Source organism: Carcharhinus amblyrhynchos, chromosome 3 (assembly GCF_965287045.1).
Source record: "Carcharhinus amblyrhynchos chromosome 3, sCarAmb.v2.hapA, whole genome shotgun sequence".
NCBI lineage: Eukaryota > Metazoa > Chordata > Chondrichthyes > Carcharhiniformes > Carcharhinidae > Carcharhinus > Carcharhinus amblyrhynchos.
The window spans coordinates 56555599-56576420 of record NC_137326.1 but is presented as its reverse complement, the minus strand read 5'-3'; the positions used below and the strand labels follow the sequence as shown (position 1 = coordinate 56576420).

The window sequence follows — 20822 nt, the reverse complement described above, 5'->3', positions numbered from 1 at the left end:
AAAGATGCATGCTGTCCTAAGGGGAGGGTGCTAAATTTGGGGAGGGCTAGATACAGCCGGATTAGGCAGGAGCTTAGGGATACAGACTGGGATAGGCTGTTGGAGGGCAAGTCCACGTTAGGCATGTGGGAGTCTTTCAAGGGAAAACAGAAATGGGTGCAGGAAAGGCATGTGCCTGTTGGGAGGAAGGATGGGAAAGGTAGGATTAGAGAGCCGTGGATTACTAGAGATATAGAGGACCTGGTCAGGAAGAAACGAGAGGCGTATGTCAGGTCTAAGCAACTGGGAACGGAGACAGCGTTGGAGGAGTACAGAGAGAGTAGGAGATGTCTCAAAAGGGGAGTTAGGAGGGCAAAGAGGGGGCACGAGATGGCTTTGGCAGGTAGGATTAAGGAAAATCCAAAGGTGTTTTACTCCTACGTTAGGAGCAAAAGCGTGGCTAGGGGAAAAATCGGTCCCCTCAGGGACAGATGAGGGGAATTGTGCTTAGAGTCTGAGGGAATGGGGGAGATCCTGAATGAATACTTTGCGTCGGTATTCATGAAGGAGAGGGGCTTGATGTCTGGTACGGTCATCGAGGGAGCTGTAGACCAATTGAAGGAACTATCCATTACGAGGGAAGAAGTGTTAGGATTTTTAGGTAGCATTAAAACTGATAAATCTCCGGGGCCTGATGGCATTTATCCTAGGCTGCTTAGGGAGGTGAGAGATGAAATTGCTGGGCCTCTGACGCAAATCTTTGTCTCTTCTTTGGACACAGGTGAGGTCCCAGAGGACTGGAGGATAGCGAACGTGGTACCGTTGTTTAAAAAGGGTAGGAGGGATAACCTGGGTAACTATAGGCTGGTGAGTTTGACGTCAGTGGTAGGCAAGTTGATGGAGAGGATTCTTAGGGATAGGATGAATGAGCACTTAGAGCGTTGCGATCTGATTAAGGATACGCAGCATGGCTTTGTAAAGGGGAAGTCTTGCCTTACGAATCTGGTAGAATTTTTTGAGGAGGTGACAAAAACGGTTGATGAAGGACGAGCCGTTGATGTTGTCTATATGGATTTCAGTAAGGCGTTTGACAAAGTCCCTCATGGTAGGTTGGTAGAAAAGATTAAGGCTCATGGGATACGAGGCCAGGTATCTAGATGGGTGGAGAACTGGCTTGCTAAGAGGAGACAGAGAGTAGTAGTGGAGGGGTCCTTTTCTAGCTGGAGGTCTGTCACTAGTGGTGTGCCGCAGGGCTCAGTACTGGGACCTCTTCTCTTTGTAGTGTATATAAACGACTTGGAAGAGGGAGTAAGTGGTGTGATCAGCAAATTTGCTGATGACACCAAGATGGCTGGATTGGCGGGCAGTGAGGAGCAGTGTCTGGCAACACAATGGGATATAGATAGGCTGGTATATTGGGCAGATATATGGCAAATGGAGTTTAATCTGGATGAATGTGAGGTGATGCATTTTGGCCGGAATAATGTAGGGGGGAGTTATATGATAAAGGGAAAGCCCATAAGGAGTATAGAAACGCAGCGAGACCTGGGGGTGCAAGTGCACAAGTCTTTGAAGGTGGCAGTACAAGTGGAGAATGTTGTGAAGGAAGCCTATGGAATGTTAGCCTTTATGGGAAGGGGTATAGAGTATAAGAGCTGGAGTCTAATGTTGCAGTTGTATAGAACGTTGGTTAGGCCGCATTTAGAGTACTGCATCTAGTTCTGGTCGCCTTATTACCAGAAGGATGTGGAGACTCTGGAGAGAGTGCAGAGGAGGTTTACCAGGATGTTGCCTGGTATGGAAGGACTGGGTTATGAGGAAAGATTGAGCAAATTGGGGCTGTTTTCCCTTGAAAGTCGGCGACTGAGGGGGGATCTAATAGAGGTATATAAGATTATGAAGGGTATAGATAGAGTAAACAGAGGTAAGCTATTTCCTATGATAGAGACACACAGTACGAGGGGCCACGGGCTTAAGGTGAGGGGGGAGGGGTATAACACAGATATTAGAGGGAGGTTTTTCACACAGAGGGTAGTGGGGGTATGGAATGCTCTGCCAAGTAAGGTGGTGGAGGCAGGCATGCTGGAGTTGTTTAAGAGTAACTTAGACAGGCACATGAGTGGGTTGGAGATGGGAGGATATAGGAGATAGTCTTAAATAAAGTTCATTAGCAGTGGGACATCCCTGGTAATGTAAAAGGATATGGGATGATAATAATGGTTTTTCTCTTTTAATTCACAGGTTTTAAGTTGGTCCGCCTTGTTGTCCAACGAGGGACAGACACGCGATGGGTCGTACTTGGGCTGCTCTTGAATGTTCGAGATTGGCCTAGTGCTTCATGTCGTTAGTGTGTGCTTAAACTGGACCAGATGCTGGGCAACACGACAGCGCAGTGACTATCACTGTTTGCTGTGCAGACACATGGATTTGGGTCGGTGTCTGTGGGAGTTTGCGCATTCTCCCTGTGCTTGCGTGGGTTTTCTCCGGGTGCTCCGGTTTCCTCCCACACCCCAAAGATGTGCTATTAGGCTGATTGGAAGTAATAAATTGTCCCTAAATTAGTTTCCCTCAATGTGGATTGCCATTAGAACAATAGATAAGGGTCATGGGTGGAGGGGGGGACTGGTAATATTAAAATGACGGCGTGGGCTCGTTGGGCCGAAGGGCCTGTTTCCCGGGCTGTTTTTGTTCTTTGTTCTTTTTGTTCTTTGAAAGCTTATCAGAGTAACTGCATGCTGTGCCTTTATATAATTCTTGGGCACCAAGTAACATTCAACCTGAGGAACCATCAAAACCAGCTGCAGAAATCAGTGGACATTTCCTTTTAATTACCTAAATGATCCAAGACCATACCATCGTCTTGAATTGTGACTTGGTAGGTGTGATGATACTGTGTCTTTAAGAAATATATTTATAACATGTTTCTTGTATGGGGTAGGTTTAAAATTCAAGTCTGTTTTCTATGGTGCCGATTTGTCTACAAAATTAGGCAGTTGACAATGCAGGATAATGACAGATTTTGGCTAGGGATGTGTTTCTTTAAACAGAGTGAATGAATTTTTGTTTACTTAGGTACCTCTTAGGGTTTCAGAGCAGAGTTTTGATTGGGTTGATTGACAAGAGACAGTCATATGCTAATGGGATGAGCTAAACTTACAGTGAAGATATACAGCTTCTCTTTTATTTTAAAGCATCCAGTCAGTCAGTTCTGGCTGGACCTGAAAGAGGCAAGAGGTGTGTTTTAGTCTCTGTGGAGGCTGCTATTTGGGGCTGTCAGAAGACAGGTGTTGCTCTGCCTCTCTCTTCAGAGGTGTTCAAATGGCTCTAGGACTGTTAACAAGTACAAGCACCTAAGCTTGTGCATTGCTAATTGACTCTGAAGAGGAGTTTTCACATCTATAAGAAGAAAATTGGTCAAATTGGAATTCATAGGGACAGGTTAGCAGCTAAGAGCTGTATGTTGTCATGTTTAAGCATTGTTCAATTGGTAAACGTTAAGCTATTTCATTTGTTATAGTTAAACTGTACTGTTAAATAAGGTTTGTTTTTGATAAAAGTTTCCTAGTGTATCAATAGAATCACACCTGGAGTGAAACACTTTATCCTCACATTAATACTAAAGTAACAAATAGTTGGAGTCTAGTCTAACTTTATAATATATGTTGGGGTTTTTGATCTTGTACCCTAACAGTAGGACAGAACTTGAGTATAGGCGGTGAGGCCTCCTCCATTTTATGGAAAATAGAGGTGGGTTGGTGAGTTGGCTGGAAGCTTCACTGCCCGATATTATCACTATTCTGTGCTGGCATTCACACCACCATCCCCCCCCCCCCTCCCCGATTGTGGGCAGGATTGCAGAGAAGGACTCCATCTCATATAAGGCCACAACCAGTCATTGAGAAAGGGAGCATTCAAAATGGCACTGCTAAAAAAGACACATGCTGTCGAAACTTTTCAACTTGCACTCACCAGGACAGAATTTTAAAAAATCAGATTTCAAAGGGAACAACAACGTTTGCTGCATGAGAACAAGATGCTAGTTGATTGGTAGAAGCATTGCCGTGAAGAACGCAGTAGAAAATAGTTATCCCCCTTCACCCAAGTTTTTGTTTAAAATCAAACCAGGCAGGTTGACTCAGATTTTTTGAGGCTTTGCCATGGGGGATGTACCATGGGGATGTGCTGAGAATAATGGTAACAACCAATTTAAGATTATCAGTCATCTTTGCAGTGTGGGTCACTTAATACTGCTGGAAGCCACTTATATTCATAGAATGATAGAATCCCAACAGTGCGGAAGGAGGCCATTCAGCCCATCCAGCATGCACTGACCACAATCCCACCCAAGCCCCATTCCCATAACCTCACATACTTACCCTGCTAATCTCCTTGACACTAAGGGACAATTAGAATGGCCAATCAACCTAACATGGACATCATCAGAAACCAGAGCACCCAGAGGAAACCTATGCAGACACGGGGAGAATGTGCAAACTCTGCACAGACAGTGGCCCAAGCTGAGAATCGAACCCGGGTCCTTGGAGCCCTGAGGCAGTCACGCTAACTACTGTGCCATCATGCTGCCCCACAGCATTCTCTTCTTTGCAAACAGGAAGAATATGCACCTTTTTTTAACCAACAGAAGCTTTGGAGACAACTTTTCTCTTGTGTATTCCCCTTGGCAATGCCCCTACCAATCCAAGTCCACTTGCTAATCAATCAACGCCCTTTTCTAATGCTGTATAAATTGTTGTACCCTTTGAAATTTGGTATTCTTGCATCTGTCCAGATGAGAACAAGATGAAAAGCTTCAACAGCCTCTCTCTTTTTTCGGCAGTATTCAAGTTCTGTCCTACTCATACGAGATCAGAAACCCCAAGGTGTATAATGAAGTTAGACTAGACCCTATTCCAAACAATCTTTATTTAACAATACAGTTTAACTATACCAAATGAATTAGCTTAACGTTTACCAACTGAATAATACTTAATGAGGTAAAAACCAGGCCATCTATAAACAGCACAGCAAGAAACAAAAGCAGCAACAAAGGCAGCAACTTTTATGTCTTAAAATTGGAGCTACAACATAAGATCACAAAGCCTGTTTGTCTACAAATCTACCTGCATGGAAAGCTGATCTCTTATTTATAAGTCTACGAGCAACTAACTTCATGACCTACTGGAACTTTAACTCTTCAAGGTTATTCTGCAACAACTTTGTTCTGTCACTTTTGTGAATACATTCACCTAGCTAAACTTTAAGAGTAGAAAGGAATCTCTTTTTCATTAGGCCTGGATTAAGACAAGCCAATCACTTCAGTTCTGAACTATTCCATTGTTTGTAAATTGTAAAAGTGCACTATCATCTTTAACCGTACTTTCCTCAAATATGTGTGAGAATGAAAATTCCTGTTTATTTGAACGCATGAAAAGCATGCCACTTTTTGTCCATGCATTTTCAGGGGTTAAGCAACACCCAGCTCTTCCTTTCCAAAGAACACACACATTATGGGCAGAAAGGTAAGGGCACAATAGTTTCAGTTCTCTGTTAACCCCCTAACAAACAGAATGGCAGAATGAGGCAAGGCAAGAGACATGGGATTAGGAGGGTCTATGAAGTGTGAGATGCATAATGAAGAAGAATATTGAGACTGGATTTAGGATAGAGAGAAGGCGACCTAGCAGTGTGAGACTGAACTGGAAGAGAACCACTCACTGGGGTGAGTGCACACACTGTTGGTGGTTGTGGGATGGGAAAGCCCTTAGTTTGCTCATGTTGTCAATGCTGGCAACTCCTCCAAGCCACTTCCATTGATTGGTCTCCAGGCTGTATCTAAAGCAGCATTTCATTCAGAGTCCTGCATCAGGCCGCAAGAATGTTCATTTGAAATTATTATGGCCTGCTCAAGGTTTTTGGTGGGCTTCTCTCGCCATCCTCGGCTATTGCTTGGTACTTCCACATATAGCAACACATTAAAATGTCAACATATCTCTTGTCTCCTCCAGACAAGTCTTCAGTTGTGTAATTCAGTAAGAGGAAAGGAAAATGCTATCAAATGGAGGGAATGCCTCACGGTGTACAAGACATCAGAATATTGCCTCCCAAGAACTGGGGCTGTGAACACCTCCCACTGGGTTTAGATACACCGTGGGCAGAAATTCTTACCTTTGACTTTAAGCAAAGTCAGAGGACAAAGGTTCACTTTTGCTCTCTCTCTCCCAGTCCTTAGGCTATACAATTAACAATCTGGAAAAACCTTTCCAAACAGGCCCTAGCCTTCAGTCCTTGGGTTATGGGATGGTATGGGGAGTTATGCTAAATATCTCAGCATATACTGATTGACGAAGAGCGATGAAAAATCAGTCAAGACTCCATTCCTACTTGGGATGATGAGGCTGTGGCCATATTGTATGTGTGAGCAATCCTGAACTGGGTATGGGGAGAGGTTGGTCTTGGCTCTCAAATCTCCATGCCCCTGTCCATTCAGTTTTCCTTTGTTGTCCTTTAGTTTTCTTGTGAGGGGAGGGGTGGGAGGATGTGGAGGGGAGATGGTCTCAAGACTGGTGTGCACAGAATGGGCAAGTGGCTGAGGCACCCTCTGATTACCACTGCCCTGAGGGTGAGGTCAATGCCTTCTGGAGAGAAGGGGAACAAATGTGGGAATAAACGTCACCCACAGCCCACTGATGAGCAACACACTAGGAGGAGTGTGGCAATGCCAGAAAGACAGTGCTAAACACAGAGGGAAAGCAGCTCCATCTCTTACCCAGCTGTCTTGTCCCACTCCTCGTCAGTGAAACCACCGTCTGTACAGGGGTAACTCTTGCGTCGATTGACACGTGGTGGGGGGCTCCTCCTTTGACTTGTGTCTTGCCACTCGTGAGGATGCAATACAATCCCTGCTGCCTGGTGATGGTAGCTACCTGAAAGGGTTAATAAAAAGAGAGAAGTGCAATATTGTAGACATTACACAAAGGGAGGAAGTCTTTAATCAGAAAAAAACATTTGTACTTATGTGCTTTTTAACACAACAAGCTGTCGCCTCACAGAAGGGTTTTTGGTTGTTAATTTGTGTTTGGCACAATAACAAAACCAGCCACAGGATGGCAGCAAATACTTTTAATCTGATGTGGCAGCGCTTTGCTGTTTGTCTAACCAGAATGTGGGTATGCCGGCGTTGGACTGGTGTAAACACAGTAAAAAGTCTGACAACACCAGGTTTTAGTCCAACCTATTTATTTGATAATATTCCCTCGAAAGCTTGTGAGAATATTATCAAATAAATAGGTTGGACTAAAACCTGGTGTTGTCAGACTTTTTACTGTGTCTAACCAGACACAGAGACAGTAAATTCCATTGGCAGTGGTCCTGGCAGCTACACCTGGACATTGGGCACTATTCGGTGCTGAAACAGTTACATAGCAACGGCCAAAAATCAAGCTCTGTTCCATGCCTCGCAGCCAATCACCACCCAGGTCAAAGTGCACCTTTTGCCGAGTAGCCAATCACAATCCAAGGTCAAACTTTAACAGCATGCCTCCCCTCCGCCCCCAGCCTAGCCACCAATCACCACCCACGCTAAACTGTGCTCCCATCCCAACAAGTCACCACCCAGTCTGCAAGTGCAGCAGGTGATCAGGAAGGCAAATGGAATGTTGGCCTTTATAGCGAGGGGGATAGAATATAAAAGCAGGGAGGTCTTGCTGCGACTGTACAGGGCACTGGTGAGGCCGCAGCTGGAGTACTCTGTGCAGTTTTGGTCGCCGCACTTGCGCAAGGATATATTGGCCTTGGAGGGAGTGCAGAGGAGGTTCACTAGGCTGATACCAGAGATGAGGAGGTTGGACGATGAAGAGAGACTAAATAGACTGGGTTTGTACTCATTGGAGTTTAGAAGGATGAGGGGGATCTTATAGAGACGTATAAGATAATGAAGGGGATGGATAGGGTAGAGGTAGAGAGATTCTTCCCGCTTAGAAAGGATAGCAGGACTAGAGGGCACAGCCTCAAGATAGGAGGGGGCAGTTTAGAACAGAGTTGAGGAGGAACTTCTTCACTCAAAGGGTGGTGAGTCTCTGGAATTCTCTGCCCATTGAAGTGGTGGAGGCTGCCTCGCTAAATATTTTTAAGTCACGGGTAGATAGGTTTTTGATAGACAAGGGAATTAAGGGTTATGGGGAGAGAGCGGGAATGTGGAACTGATCCACTTTGGATCAGCAATCATCTTATTGAATGGCGGGGCAGGCTCGAAGGGCTAGATGGCCTACTCCTGCTCCTATTTCTTATGTTCTTGTGTTCTAAGTCAAAGTATACCTTTTCCTCAGCAGCCACCCTTGCACAGGTTAAACACTGCCCCTATCCAGATGCTAGCTACCATCCAAATCCAGCCCCATCTGATGGAATGAGCATGTCCCTAAACATATGTCCTGATAGAATTTGAAAGGGCAAACATTGTGCATTTTTCTCTCTCTGCTTCCAAATCCAGGGAGAAAACTTGGGTCCCACTGACATTGCCTTTACTGTGTGGCTGAAACTGGGAACTCACGTGAGGAGCAATGGGTATAAATCCATACCCAACCTCTCTATGGCACATTGGTACAGCAAAACTGTTCACAAACAGCAATGTGAACTGAATGTTGAAACTGGCATATTCTAGCCACATTAAATTGTCTGATTGGCTCACCTTGGCTTCCAAATGCTCCATCAAGCCCTGAGCCATCCCACGATTCCATGGCACTGTCCATGCTGGGAATGGTGTTTGAGTGGATCTTGGAGAGTCTGTTTGATTTCAGGGAGTCGGGGAGTTCATCTTCAGGGTCGCTCAGTTCACCCGCAGCACTGGACTTTTTTGAAAAGGAACCTGGAAGAAAAGAGTTTGAAACTTAAATTAAACATGGATTTAAAAGGGATATGGGTGTTGCTGGCATTTATTGTTCATCCCCATGTACTCTTGAAAAGGTGGGGCTGGGACTTTTCCTGTAACTGTTGTCTGTGTGTGTGATGAAGGTGTTCTGAAAAGGTGGCGAGTTCCACCCAGTGACTACGAAGGATCAGCACCATCTGTTTCTGTTGTGTCAGCAGCATCACAGACTAACATCTGCATTCCATCAACAATTTTTTAGTGAACTTGGGCAGTGGTAACCAGGGCCTGAGTTTATTGGACGGTGGGGACTCAACTTCCAGCCATCTGTAGAACCAGCGGACGACACATCCCTGCCCACTCTGACAGACCTGCCCGCTGCCATTTCACATTCCATGAACATTGATTGGCATTGGGCTGGTCTTCCATCCGTACCTGAAAGCAAACCCCACTTTGGAGAACTGCCAGCCAAACAGATGGCCCTCCAGCCCACCCAGGCACAGTGCTGTGTTGGCCAGAAGAGGCAGTGCAGCTACGTGCCTGGGACCAAGGCCAGAATTTTCCAGACCATTCCACAGTGAGTTTTCCCACGGCAGATGCAACAAGCTATTGGCCGTCAGGGGGGTTTTCTGATGTTGCCAAACCAGTGGCCATTTGTGTGGCTTGCCAGCCCCACTCCTGGAGAACCTGAGACAGGTCTCAAACACAGGGCTCAACCATAGCAGCAGTGGAAGATATCATGTGAAGGAGGGCCAGAAAACCCTGCCCTTACTGTGGTAGACAGTGAAATGTGTACTCCATTTCAACTTTCTCAGCAAGCTAGCCTAAAAGGCAGTTTGTCCTAAAGATGCTAGTCTCATGACATGGTGGCAAGCTAATTATAGTGGTCCTGGGGAGGGGAGAATAGGTCACAAGGAGGACAATTGGGGTATCGGGAGATAAACCAGGACGTGTCAGACCCTCGAGGGGAGAGCACTGCCTCAGTCAGAAGGGGGGTTTCTGATGGAGACACATCCCTCCCATATCCTTCACCCACTTTCCCACCTGAGATTGAAGATGAAAAATTGTCCCATTTCACATCCTGACCTTTCTGGCATAAGCTGGACTGAAAAAGTCCTTAAGAGGCCATGAAGTGGCTAGTGGTGGGCCTTAATTGTGGTAAGGGTGGGTTTTCTATCCAAGGCCCTGGTCACCCCACCATACAATCGCATCCGGATGGGGCAAATAAGATCTCAGAGTGAATCCCATCCATGAAGTTTCACACTCCCCATCCTCTGCCTCCAGAGGGGATGGTGGGGGTGAGGGGGGCGGGGGGGGGGGTTGCGTGGTGATGGAGTCATAACATAAAATGTAGGCCCAGGTAATCTGATTCTTTTTGTGGGATATTGATTGATAGATAGATATTGGCCAAGACACCAGGGATAACTCCCCTGTTCTTCTTCCACATAGTGCCATGGGTTCTTTGACATCCACCCAGACAGGCTACCCTAACCCTAACCCTAGTGTTACACAGCTTAACTGAAAGACAATACTTCCAACAGTGCAGCACTCCATCATAATGGCACTGCAGTGCCAGCCCTAATCATTTAGACTCATGCCCTGAGTAAGACTTGATGCCAGCACCTTGTGGTTCAGAGATCAGAGAGCTACTTACAGAGCCACAAATGACAACTGTATATTCCCAAGTCCAAGATGAATCTTGAAAGTGACTGTGTTCCTTGTCCCTTTAGGTGGGAGGTTTGAATGGTGATGTCCCGGGAGTTGCTGTGTTGCATTTTGTACATCCCTGATGCAGCAGTGGTGCAGGGAATAAATGTTTAATAAGTTGCCAATCACACTGCTTAATGCTGCATAGTGTTAAGCTTCTTGAATTTTGTTGCAGTGGCATCAGGGATGTCAGGCTGTGTTCAAGGTTTCACAGTAAAAAGTCTGACAACACCAGGTTTTGTCAGACTTTTTACTGTGTTTACACCAGTCCAACGCTGCATACCCACTTCAAGGTTTCAGTCAGGACCTGGTTAGGTACAGGTTATAGTTCGCTGCCATAGTCAGCTTAACATCAGCAACATTATCTGGAGATAATTTAAAAGATGGAGAAGTGGGCAGAGGGGCCTCCATCTTTCTTTCTCTCTCTCTCTCTCTTTCACTTATCTGAACTGCAGACTAAAGTTTCTTCCAAGTGGGACAGCCTCCAATTGGGCAACTCTGATAGGCTCCTGCTATTCTTACTGGACAGTGAGTCCATGCTCTGACTTCTAATTGGCCAATTCAGGATAGATCAATGCTAGATGACAGTTTTTCACATAGCATGGGGTTGTCATACCCATTTAACCCTGATGTCCAGGCCCTGTTTTCACTCATTTAGAAAGATGAAGAAAGCTGCAAATGTGAACAGAGAAACTACCTTCAATATTTCTCCTTAAATCACCACACAGTCAGTTTTCAATGGAGGGCTGAAGGCATCCTTTAGGGTTGCTTGTGGGGTTTATTGTATTCTAGATAATTAATGCAGTGAATGATCAGATATATTACTGTCTGTAGTTGTATGGATCTCCATAAAGGATAAGCAAGGAATTACCCAACATTTTTCTCTTCACACCCTCCTGTCCTGTCAGGGGCTGTCTGCTCTGCCTCACTCCATGGACCCTCTTCACACCCTCCTGTCCTGTCAGGGGCTGTCTGCTCTGCCTCACTCCATGGACCCTCTTCACACCCTCCTGTCCTATCAGGGGCTGTCTGCTCTGCCTCACTCCATGGACCCTCTTCACACCCTCCTGTCCTATCAGGGGCTGTCTGCTCTGCCTCACTCCATGGACTCTCTTCACACCCTCCTGTCCTATCAGGGGTTGTCTGCTCTGCCTCACTCCATGGACTCTCTTCACACCCTCCTGTCCTGTCAGGGGCTGTCTGCTCTGCCTCACTCCATGGACCCTGCTCAGTGTGCCACTGAATGTTAACCGGATATTTAACTGCAGAAGGCATCATGCCAGGCCCATCCTGATGATTTCGCGCATGCAATCGAGAGAGGCAGATTCTGGCAGATCCACAATGAAAAGGGCCAAGAATCCCTGACTGGGATACTCTAGCCCTGTATAGACCACAGATAGCGGAATAGTTCCACAGGAGCTATTGTGGAGGAAAGGATTACTTTGTCAGGATTTACACAGCTCCTGACATTATTGACAACATTAGGAAGAGAGCCTGTTTCACCATTCAATTAGATCATTAGTATGTTCAAGGCTGAGACAGACAGATTTTTAATCAGTAAGGGAATCAAGGGTTATGGGGATAAGACGGGAAAGTGGAGTTGAGGATTATCACATCAGATCAATCATGATCTACTTGATGGGTCGAATGGCCTACTTCTGCTCTTAGGCTGATTTGCATCGCAACTCCATCCAACCACCTTTTCTCCATATCTCTTTATAGCCTTACCCTCGGAAGATATTACCAATCTCATCTACTGGAGTTCCATTTCTCCCAGCATCAACAAATTGGAGAGTGCTCCAAATTTTGACCAGTGTTTGCTTGGAAAATTGCTTCCTGATTTCTCACCTAAACTGCCTGACACTAATTTGAAGATTATGTCCCCCCACCAGAGGAATTCTTTCCCTGTATCAACCCACTCAACTCCTTTTAACATTTTAAACACCTCAATTAGATTGCGCCTCAATCTTCAAAACTCATGAAGCGTACAAGTCAGGTTTACACAATCTGCCGTCAGAATTTAACCCCCCAAGCTCCACAATTCCTCCCCCCTCATTCTCATAACACTCCCATGGTTAATACTCACGGTCTGCTTGCTTCTTGATTTTCAGGGTTACTGTCTCCCCAGCCATCTGGAGCAAGTGGATGGCTTCGCTCAGTGGTTTGCCCTTAAGACTCACTGTGTTGATGGCTAATATCCTGTCCCCTATGTGAATGGCCCCCGTCCTAAAAACCAGAATGAAAAATCAACCCAAAATCCACACCACAATTCACCGCAACCTCTGCCCATCAACAAACCATTGAAACTACACCTGCTACTTTCAAACATTAGTCTGTCGGGAGGATTTTCAAAGGCACAAAAATCGTGCTGCTTGGAAAGACTGTCAGAGCCCAAATCAGGGATAGGTATTACTGAAAAATGACACAAGTTGTTGAAACTTTTCATTTTAAATTCATCAGGACAAAGCGCAAGAATTCCAAATTTAAAGGGAACAACAATTTATACTTCATGAGACCAGTCAGTCAGCATTCTCTTATCGCGAAGTGTAAATTATTGCTCTTGTCAAATTTGGTGTTCTTGTGAATTATCCTGGTGAGTGCAAGACAAAAAGCTTCAACAATGTGTCCTTTCTCAGCAGATAGAATGTTCTCCATGGGCTTCCAAACATCAGGTGAAACGTGAGTCCCTCTACAGGGTGGCTGCTGCTGCACCCAGTCAGGCTGGGAGGACCTCTGGGCCACTTTCAGGGAGCTAAACTGTCCCTTGCCATCCATAGGAACCAGGAGGCCAATGAGAAAATCCCAGTCGGCCATTGTTGATAGGTCTTAATCAGTTAAATCAAGTACCCACCACAAGTGGGGGAAAGCCCTGCCAACCCCCCATCCCCCAGTGCAAATATAGCCAGGGTATGGATTGAAGCTGGAAAATGGCACCCAGTGGCATAGGGCTCCTAACCCCAACCCCCCCAATACTAACCCTGGTGGGATCTAAGAATCAAGCCTCGCGAATAGTAGTAGTGGTCCCTGTTTACAATGAGGAGGGATCTTCCGCCCATTTTTGGAGGGAAGGAATGGCAGAGAATCAAGTGGGAGTTCCAGAACGGTTTTTATGCAGTGGGATTTCTCTGCTCGATAGCCCCCACTTTCCCACCCTGCCATGATGGTAACACCATTATAATGCATTTAAACACAATTGGCGGGTCTCCCGCCGTAACATCACCCCACGTAGCAAAGCCCCACCCCACTAGCGCAATGTCACATCGACACGGTTTACAAAAGGTTTTTAAAAACAGGAGACTACAGAACCCCCATGGGGATGTACAGGTGAGGAGAGCCCACAGAGGGGAGAAAGTCATGCCCGAATAGTACCCTACCAGGAGACAAAACCAGGGACAGTGCCAGTGGGCAGTGCTGGAGCAGAATGCTGTGGGTGAGGTGCCGGGCATTCTATGTTCATGGGGGTGGGGTTCTTTTATTTTATTTTTATCTTTTTTCACATTGAGACTCCCTGATCTGCCAAGAGATGAGGTTGAGTCCATAGTGTGATGTCATGGGACCCACCTCCTTGATTGCTTTTGGCTATGAGATAAAGGATATGGTGGGAAAAGCCAGCAGAATGGTTGACTTTTCCTACCTGAGTTGACACATGGAAAAAAATAAGAAAACTCTGCCCAGCATGACCCACCAGTGCTAATTTGACCCCTTCCACTCTGAGGTCAACAGGTGAAAGGTCACTATTCACTGCTGACTGAATGATAGGGGCTGCTTTCAGGGAGTGTGACTCCCCGCAGCTCACTGAGACGAGGAGAATGTGAGGAACACACTCACAGGAAAAGGCACTTATACACATGGAGTCTGCCATTTTGCTCATCCCAGGAATTTTCAACGGCAGATTCCTGCAGACCCAGCCCAACTGGCTGTCCATTATATTCCAGCACTCACTGCAAGCACTTCCTCCCCACACAGGATCAGCGACTCAGCCCCAAAAGTAGCCTCCCCTGCCTCTTCCCATGAAATTCACCCCGCATCTAATAACTAACTCAGGAACATGCACATCTCTGTTCTACTCCTCATCCCCATTTTATTATGCCACGTGCAGACCTTTGCTGTAGATTTTCTACCTTTCAGCCAGGCCTTTCTTGGTGAGACCACTGATTACAATGGGATCGAATGGTTCTTCAGTCCCAGAAATAGTGATTCCCAATGGCCCACCATACCTCTTCAGTTCCACAGTATATATTATGGCACCGGTACTTTCCTGTTCATCTGATGAAGGCAGAGGATTTAGAACATAATGAGACACAACAGTACAACCTCCCACACAAAGCAGTACCTCACAGCAAATCTCAGGTAAAGTTTCAGTCACATAGTATACAGGATTACACACCACATGTTAGTTCACTTGGTACATTTTCTTGAAGCTTACAACTAATTTTGTAGGGCTATGGTCCAGTTTATACTTAATGGATTGTTGGTGTAGAGGGAGTTTTATTCTGGATCTAACCCCGTGCTATACCTGTCCTGAGAGTGTTTGATAGGAAGAGTGTAGAGGGAGTTTTACTCTGTATTTAACCCCGTGCTCTACGTCCCCCGGGAGTGTCTGATGGGGACTCTGTACGGGGGAGCTTTACTCTATATCTAATCCCATGCTGTATCAATGCTTAGAGTGTTTGATGGGGACAGTGTACAGGAGAGCTTTACTCTGTATCTAACCTCGTGCTTAGCTGTCCTGGAAATGTTGATGGGGACAGAGTACGGGGGAGCTTTACTCTATATCTAACCCCATACTGTACCTGTGATGAGAGTGTTGATGAGGGTAATGTACGGGAGAGCTTTACTTTGTATCTAACCCCTTGCTATACCTGTGCTGTGAGTATTTGATGGGGACAGCATAGAGGGAGCTTTACTCTGTATCTAACCCGTGCTGTACCTGTCCTGGGAGTGTTTGTAGCTTTTGAGGGAACAATTGTTTTAAAGGGACTTGTTCTTAATGTATTTTGCTACATCTGATGGACATCACTGAACTCAGTTAGCTCAAAGGTAAGCTCATCCCCCAGGGGATCTACATAAAAAAGAACACCATAAAGAGAATGGAGATTTCTGGAGGTTGAGGCTCCTGTCCTCTCTGAACACTCAATACCTGAGTTGTCCTCATCCTTTCGGATCTTCAGTTTAACCAATTCGTCACATTGCTGCAAGATTTGCACTGCGTCCTCCATTGAGCAGTTCTCCAGTCGGATGTTGTCAATAGCTAGGAGTTTGTCTCCAGGCTCCAAAGTCCCAGTTCTGTTGGGGAAAGGAACAAAGTACTCAGCATACCAGGTTGCAAAGCACTGGCCTAATCTTCCAGACCCCAGTTCCTGAGTTCAAGCTGCAAGTCTCCTGCTGAGCTTCATGCAGAATGAACTCTTTATCCCAGCAATTATCTGGTCACGATCACATTGTTATTGTGGGATCTTGCTGTGCGTTTGTTGGCTGCTGCCTTTCCTACATTACAATAATGGCTACACTTTACTTCACTGGCTGTAAAACACTTTGACAGCTCTCAAAGGTGGCACAAAAAGTGCTTTTCTAAATGCAAGTCTTTCTTTACAATCTACAGGCATTCAAAACCCACATAATGTTGTTTCTTGAAATTATCTCAACTTTCCCATTCTTTAAGTCTCAGTGTGGTTCCACGTTTGACTGCTCACCTCAGTTCCGCAATAGAGAAGACAGTATCACCAATGTCATCACCCACAATCATTAGAATGGTTTACATTCATCCAAACAGTGAATCAACATTTCACTTGTGAACACACTGTTAATATACTCAAGCTTCATTTATCGAAATGGAAAGCCCAGATTACCAAGGCAAGAAACTAAGTGCCTTGATTGTGGGATGGGAAAATTGGACTCTTAGAGAAAAGCCACTTTGAGGGCAGATATTCTGCCGAGTGTAAGGAAGTCTTTCCCTCGTACTGACATTCAGATATCTGAACCTGGAGGAGACAGCTGGGAAGCTGGGAATTGTTTGCACTGGTGAACACACGGTTCATGAGGAATCTTATTCACAGAGATGGATTTTATAGACGGACATTCCGCTGCAATAACATGCTGCCGACAACCCACAAACAAGCAGGGACTAGATTCCCACACTTCAGTGGGACAGAGTCCCACCCGCAAGAGCGGACAGCCAATGTGATTGGCTGACAGCTCCAGCTGTTCCAACAGTTGTCAACACTCTGGGGCCTTGAAGGGAAAAAAACCCAATAAAATGAGGAAATAATAATCCTGGTCCAAACTGGTTTTCCTATCTGAGGGGATTGCAAGGAGGCTCAGGAAGACAGCAATGGATCCTGGAGGCTCCAGATTCAGCTCAATCTGGGACTTTTGGCCAGGCAGGGGTTGGGCACTTGAGGAAATGGAGTGGCAAGGGGCTGGGGGGCGTCTGGAGACCATTGGGATCACAGTCTGATATCATCACACCAGATTTTAAGCAGCAGCAGTCGCAATGCCCTCATGTATAATCCAGGCCAATGCATTTTGCAAGGGAACCATACTTGCTTGCATAGCAGTTTTTGCAGCCTCAATCCCATGAAACTTTACAGCCAATCAAATACTTTTGATGTCCAGTCACTGTTCTGATGTAGGAAATTCAGCAGCCAACGTGTGCACAGCAAGATCCCACGAACAGCAATGTGAGAATGCCCAGACCATCTGCTTTGGCTCATGAGCCTGCAGATAGGGTTTCGGTGAGAGCTGCAGCCCTCTGCAATTGGGAGATACTTGGAATTGGTCTCAATCCCCCAGAAACCAAATATGGCATTCCAGGAGCACGGCAGGCCCTGGCAACGGCTGCCAGGACTGTCCACCAATCAGTCACAGTGTGTGCTCACTACCACCTGACTTTCCTACATCAGGGATTGGTCACCAGTCATGTATGCAGCAGAAATGGGGAAGTATCAGCAAATGCAGTACACAGCGGATAAGGTTTTGGATGGTATGGAATGCTTGGTACTTTGGGCCTGCCTAAATGGATTGCATTGGTCTTTTCTGATCCTGCACCTTCTGCTTCTTCTGAATTTCCTCTCTTCTGAGAGTCACATATCATTATTCCTTTACTGGTCACCTCCAAACCTCTCCAACCTTCATCCCATGCCTCTTGGTCAGCTTGTCTGTTGACTGGAGTTCCATTGATAATTTGCACGGTCTCATCAAGAGGATCGGACGGGGCTCTCTCTCACAGGCTCAATTTCATGCACCGGGTCTCACGTCCCATTTCCAGTGAAGCTGGGTTAACTGCTGTCAGTCAGGCGGGAAGTGGGAACTCAGTGTCAACTATTCTGAGGGAAGTCCTCGTGTGGGACATGGTACAAGAGGATGACCAGCACCATATAGAGATCACCGTCATTAAACAAGGAAATTCCCAGATGTGTGATACAGTGGTGAGGTGTGTGTGTGGGGTTGGTTGGGGGGGTGGTGTGGAGGATGCGTGGTAGGGAGATTATCGAGGAAGCACATTTGAGAAAGACTGAACGTGATGTGTGATTAAAATGCATCTGTCTCAGGTTCAGCTCACTGAGAGCATGGAGGGTGGGGGGAAGGGTGTGGGGAGCAGGATCCTCTCGAGTTGGGAGACCGCACTCAGCTGACAAAGCCTACCTCAGCGTAGAGTAGCACCAAATTCTTTAATAAGATCATTCTCAGGGATCACATATAGACCAACATCAGGTGAAGATAGCAAGTTAGTGGACCAGAACATTGTGAAAGTCACATATCCTGTGTTGAAGGTGGATGGCTTTACATGCAGAGTAAAGTTATCCAAACACTCTTGGCACAATGTGGGAAATCTCAACATTAACAGGCTGCCAGTACATGCATCAAATGAGGAACAGGTACCTACCGGTGTGCTACACTCCCCTTTTTAATATCAGATATAATCAGTGGATCCCCAAGCTTCCGGCTGACAGCTGCTGAACAGAAAATACATTGCATGAATCAATCAAGCCAAAGGACAGGACATCTGTTAGGGGCTGTTATGATGGTTTTCTTGTATTTAGAAACAATCGTTCCCCTCAAATGGTTTCAAGATGAACTTTGCTATAACCAGCTTCAAGACTCTGAATATCCATGCAGTGCTTTCAGAATGAAAAATTCAGAAATATGTTGGCAATTAAAGTCTCGGCTTCAATTACAAGTAATTAGCAGATACCAGCAGACGAATAGGAGTTATCTCTATCCAATCATAATTATGGTTACATCATCATACATAAGGGTATAATGTCCAATTAAAACTTGTGCACGTTACAGCGTCAAGAAATGGTAGCTATATCTCTGACCAGTAATATCTCAACCTCAATTTCCATTGTTCCTTGTTCTAATGGGCAGACATGATCAGCAGCTGCACATCATTCAATTAGATAGTCCTTGAGCCTTATCTGGGCTTACTTTAATCAAAACCTGTCATTTGCACGTAGCTTTCCCCATGTGACTGAGGTTCATCTTGCAGCTTATGTAATTTTTAAACCTGTGTGATTTTTAACTCTTTCACATACAATGAATAACTGTGAAGTCCAATCTCTCCACAGAGATCTGCCAGCCAGTAGGCAGCATGACCAGTTAACCAGTTTCATGTGGGGTTGATCAAGAGCTGCTTACTTGCCAACACCTCACCTGCCCATTGTCAAATAAGACCTCGTGGCCTTTCACACCCAGTGGTACAGGCAGAGAGAATGGAAGCCCCTTTCAGAAAGAGCACCCAAAAGATGACACCTCCAACAGTGCAGGGTGCCCTCTGTAGCCGTGAGGCAGCGGGGCATAGTCACTATTGCAAAAATGGGAGTGTCAACTGGGGCACAGGAAGATCCCACAGTTTGCCAAGTGTGGATCATTTTGCATCCACAGTTTAGTCACTGAAGAGTCAGTGTGTGATCCAGTGGGCCTGTGCATAACACAGTTTCCTGTACTTGAGGAACAACATTCATTCCCGTCTGCGAGAATGAAATTTTTAAAAGCGGCATCAAAGTGGGGAAGGAGTTAATGCAGCAGAAGGTTCTGAAATTGCGGCGTGCAATCCAATAGTGGAGAATGACCCTTGTGCAATTCATAGGGAGATAAACAACCCGAGAAGTATGGATTCCAGGCAAAAGGCAGTGAGGAGAGCAAATACAGGTCTGGATTTTCCTGCAGAGCTTTTGTTTGACTGATTGGCTTACAATGGGAATGACAGGGTAACAATTCCTAGCTGAGATATCTCAGTCGGCATTTGCTTCAATAATGCAGCCAGAAAACCTGACTCAAAATCCATATGCACTGAGAGGCTGTTGTCTGCAATCCTCCACAACAGTGCTATCCTTCACCTCTCATAATCTCACAGAAATCCCTCATTACATGTATCCTGTATCCAATAGCTCACCGAGCCACCTAACAATTAAAATCTCATTGAATTGCCAGAACCATCATGGAAAAATCTAGAACCTTCTACATATTATGGAGAGCAGGTAAACTCAGCTCCCCTCCCCCTGCCCCAGTAATTTTAAGGTTCTATAGAGAAAGGGACTACACACAGAAAATCTCTTTCTCAAGTCTAACTGAGGATTATTGATAGGTTGGAAAGATCGGGACTGTTCTTTCTGGAGAAGAGAAGGCTGAGAGGAGATTTGATACAGGGATTGAAACTCACGAGGTGTCTGGGCAGAGTAGATAGGGAGAAACTGTTCCCTTTGGCAAAAGGATCAGGAATGAGATATGGAATGTGTTTGGATGAAGTTCAGAAACAGCAAAGGACAGCAGATTTGAGTTAATTGCCTAAAGAAGCAATGGTGACGTGAGGGAAACTTTACTAGTGAGTGGTTAGGATCTGGAACGTGCTGCCTGAGAGCGTGGGGGAAGCTCGGAATCCATACTTCTTAGGTTCATTATCTCTCTATGAAAGAAATACTCACAAGAATCATTCTCGATTATTAGATTGCATGCTGCAACTTCAGAATCTTCTCCTGCATTAACTCTTTCCCCATGTTGTGCTGCTCTTTTTTTTACTGATCTCGTTCCTGCAGGCGGGAATGATTATTGTTCCTCAAGTGCAGGAAGCTGTGGCCCATTGGATCAGCGGAGAATGTTGCCCTCAAACACTGGCTCTCCAGTGGCTGAATTGTGGATGCAAAATGATTCAATTGAGGCATTCCAGGTGGAACTGGATTATTATCTATAACGGAATAAATAGGGCTACAGGGAGAAGGCAGGGGGAGTAGCACTGGGTGAAATGCTCCTTCACAGAGCTAACACCGATACGATG

At 45.7% G+C, this 20822-nt stretch overlaps 1 protein-coding gene across 6 annotated transcripts in view; it reads right to left on the bottom strand.

Annotated features, from left to right (window-relative positions):
* Positions 1-20822, bottom strand: part of grip2b (glutamate receptor interacting protein 2b) — a 357455-nt gene that overhangs the window by 22488 nt on the left and 314145 nt on the right. For 4 of the 6 annotated variants that reach the window (XM_080184152.1, XM_080184180.1, XM_080184175.1 and 1 more), the window contains 6 exons: positions 18432-18501; positions 15687-15832; positions 14668-14812; positions 12633-12772; positions 8663-8839; positions 6746-6902 (listed from right to left, as the gene is read on the bottom strand). In XM_080184152.1, coding sequence (XP_080040278.1) covers positions 6746-6902; positions 8663-8839; positions 12633-12772; positions 14668-14812; positions 15687-15832; positions 18432-18501 — 835 coding nt within the window. The remainder of the gene's footprint in view (positions 1-6745; positions 6903-8662; positions 8840-12632; positions 12773-14667; positions 14813-15686; positions 15833-18431; positions 18502-20822) is intronic. The other 2 variants (XM_080184161.1, XM_080184188.1) reach the window with 2 other exon arrangements.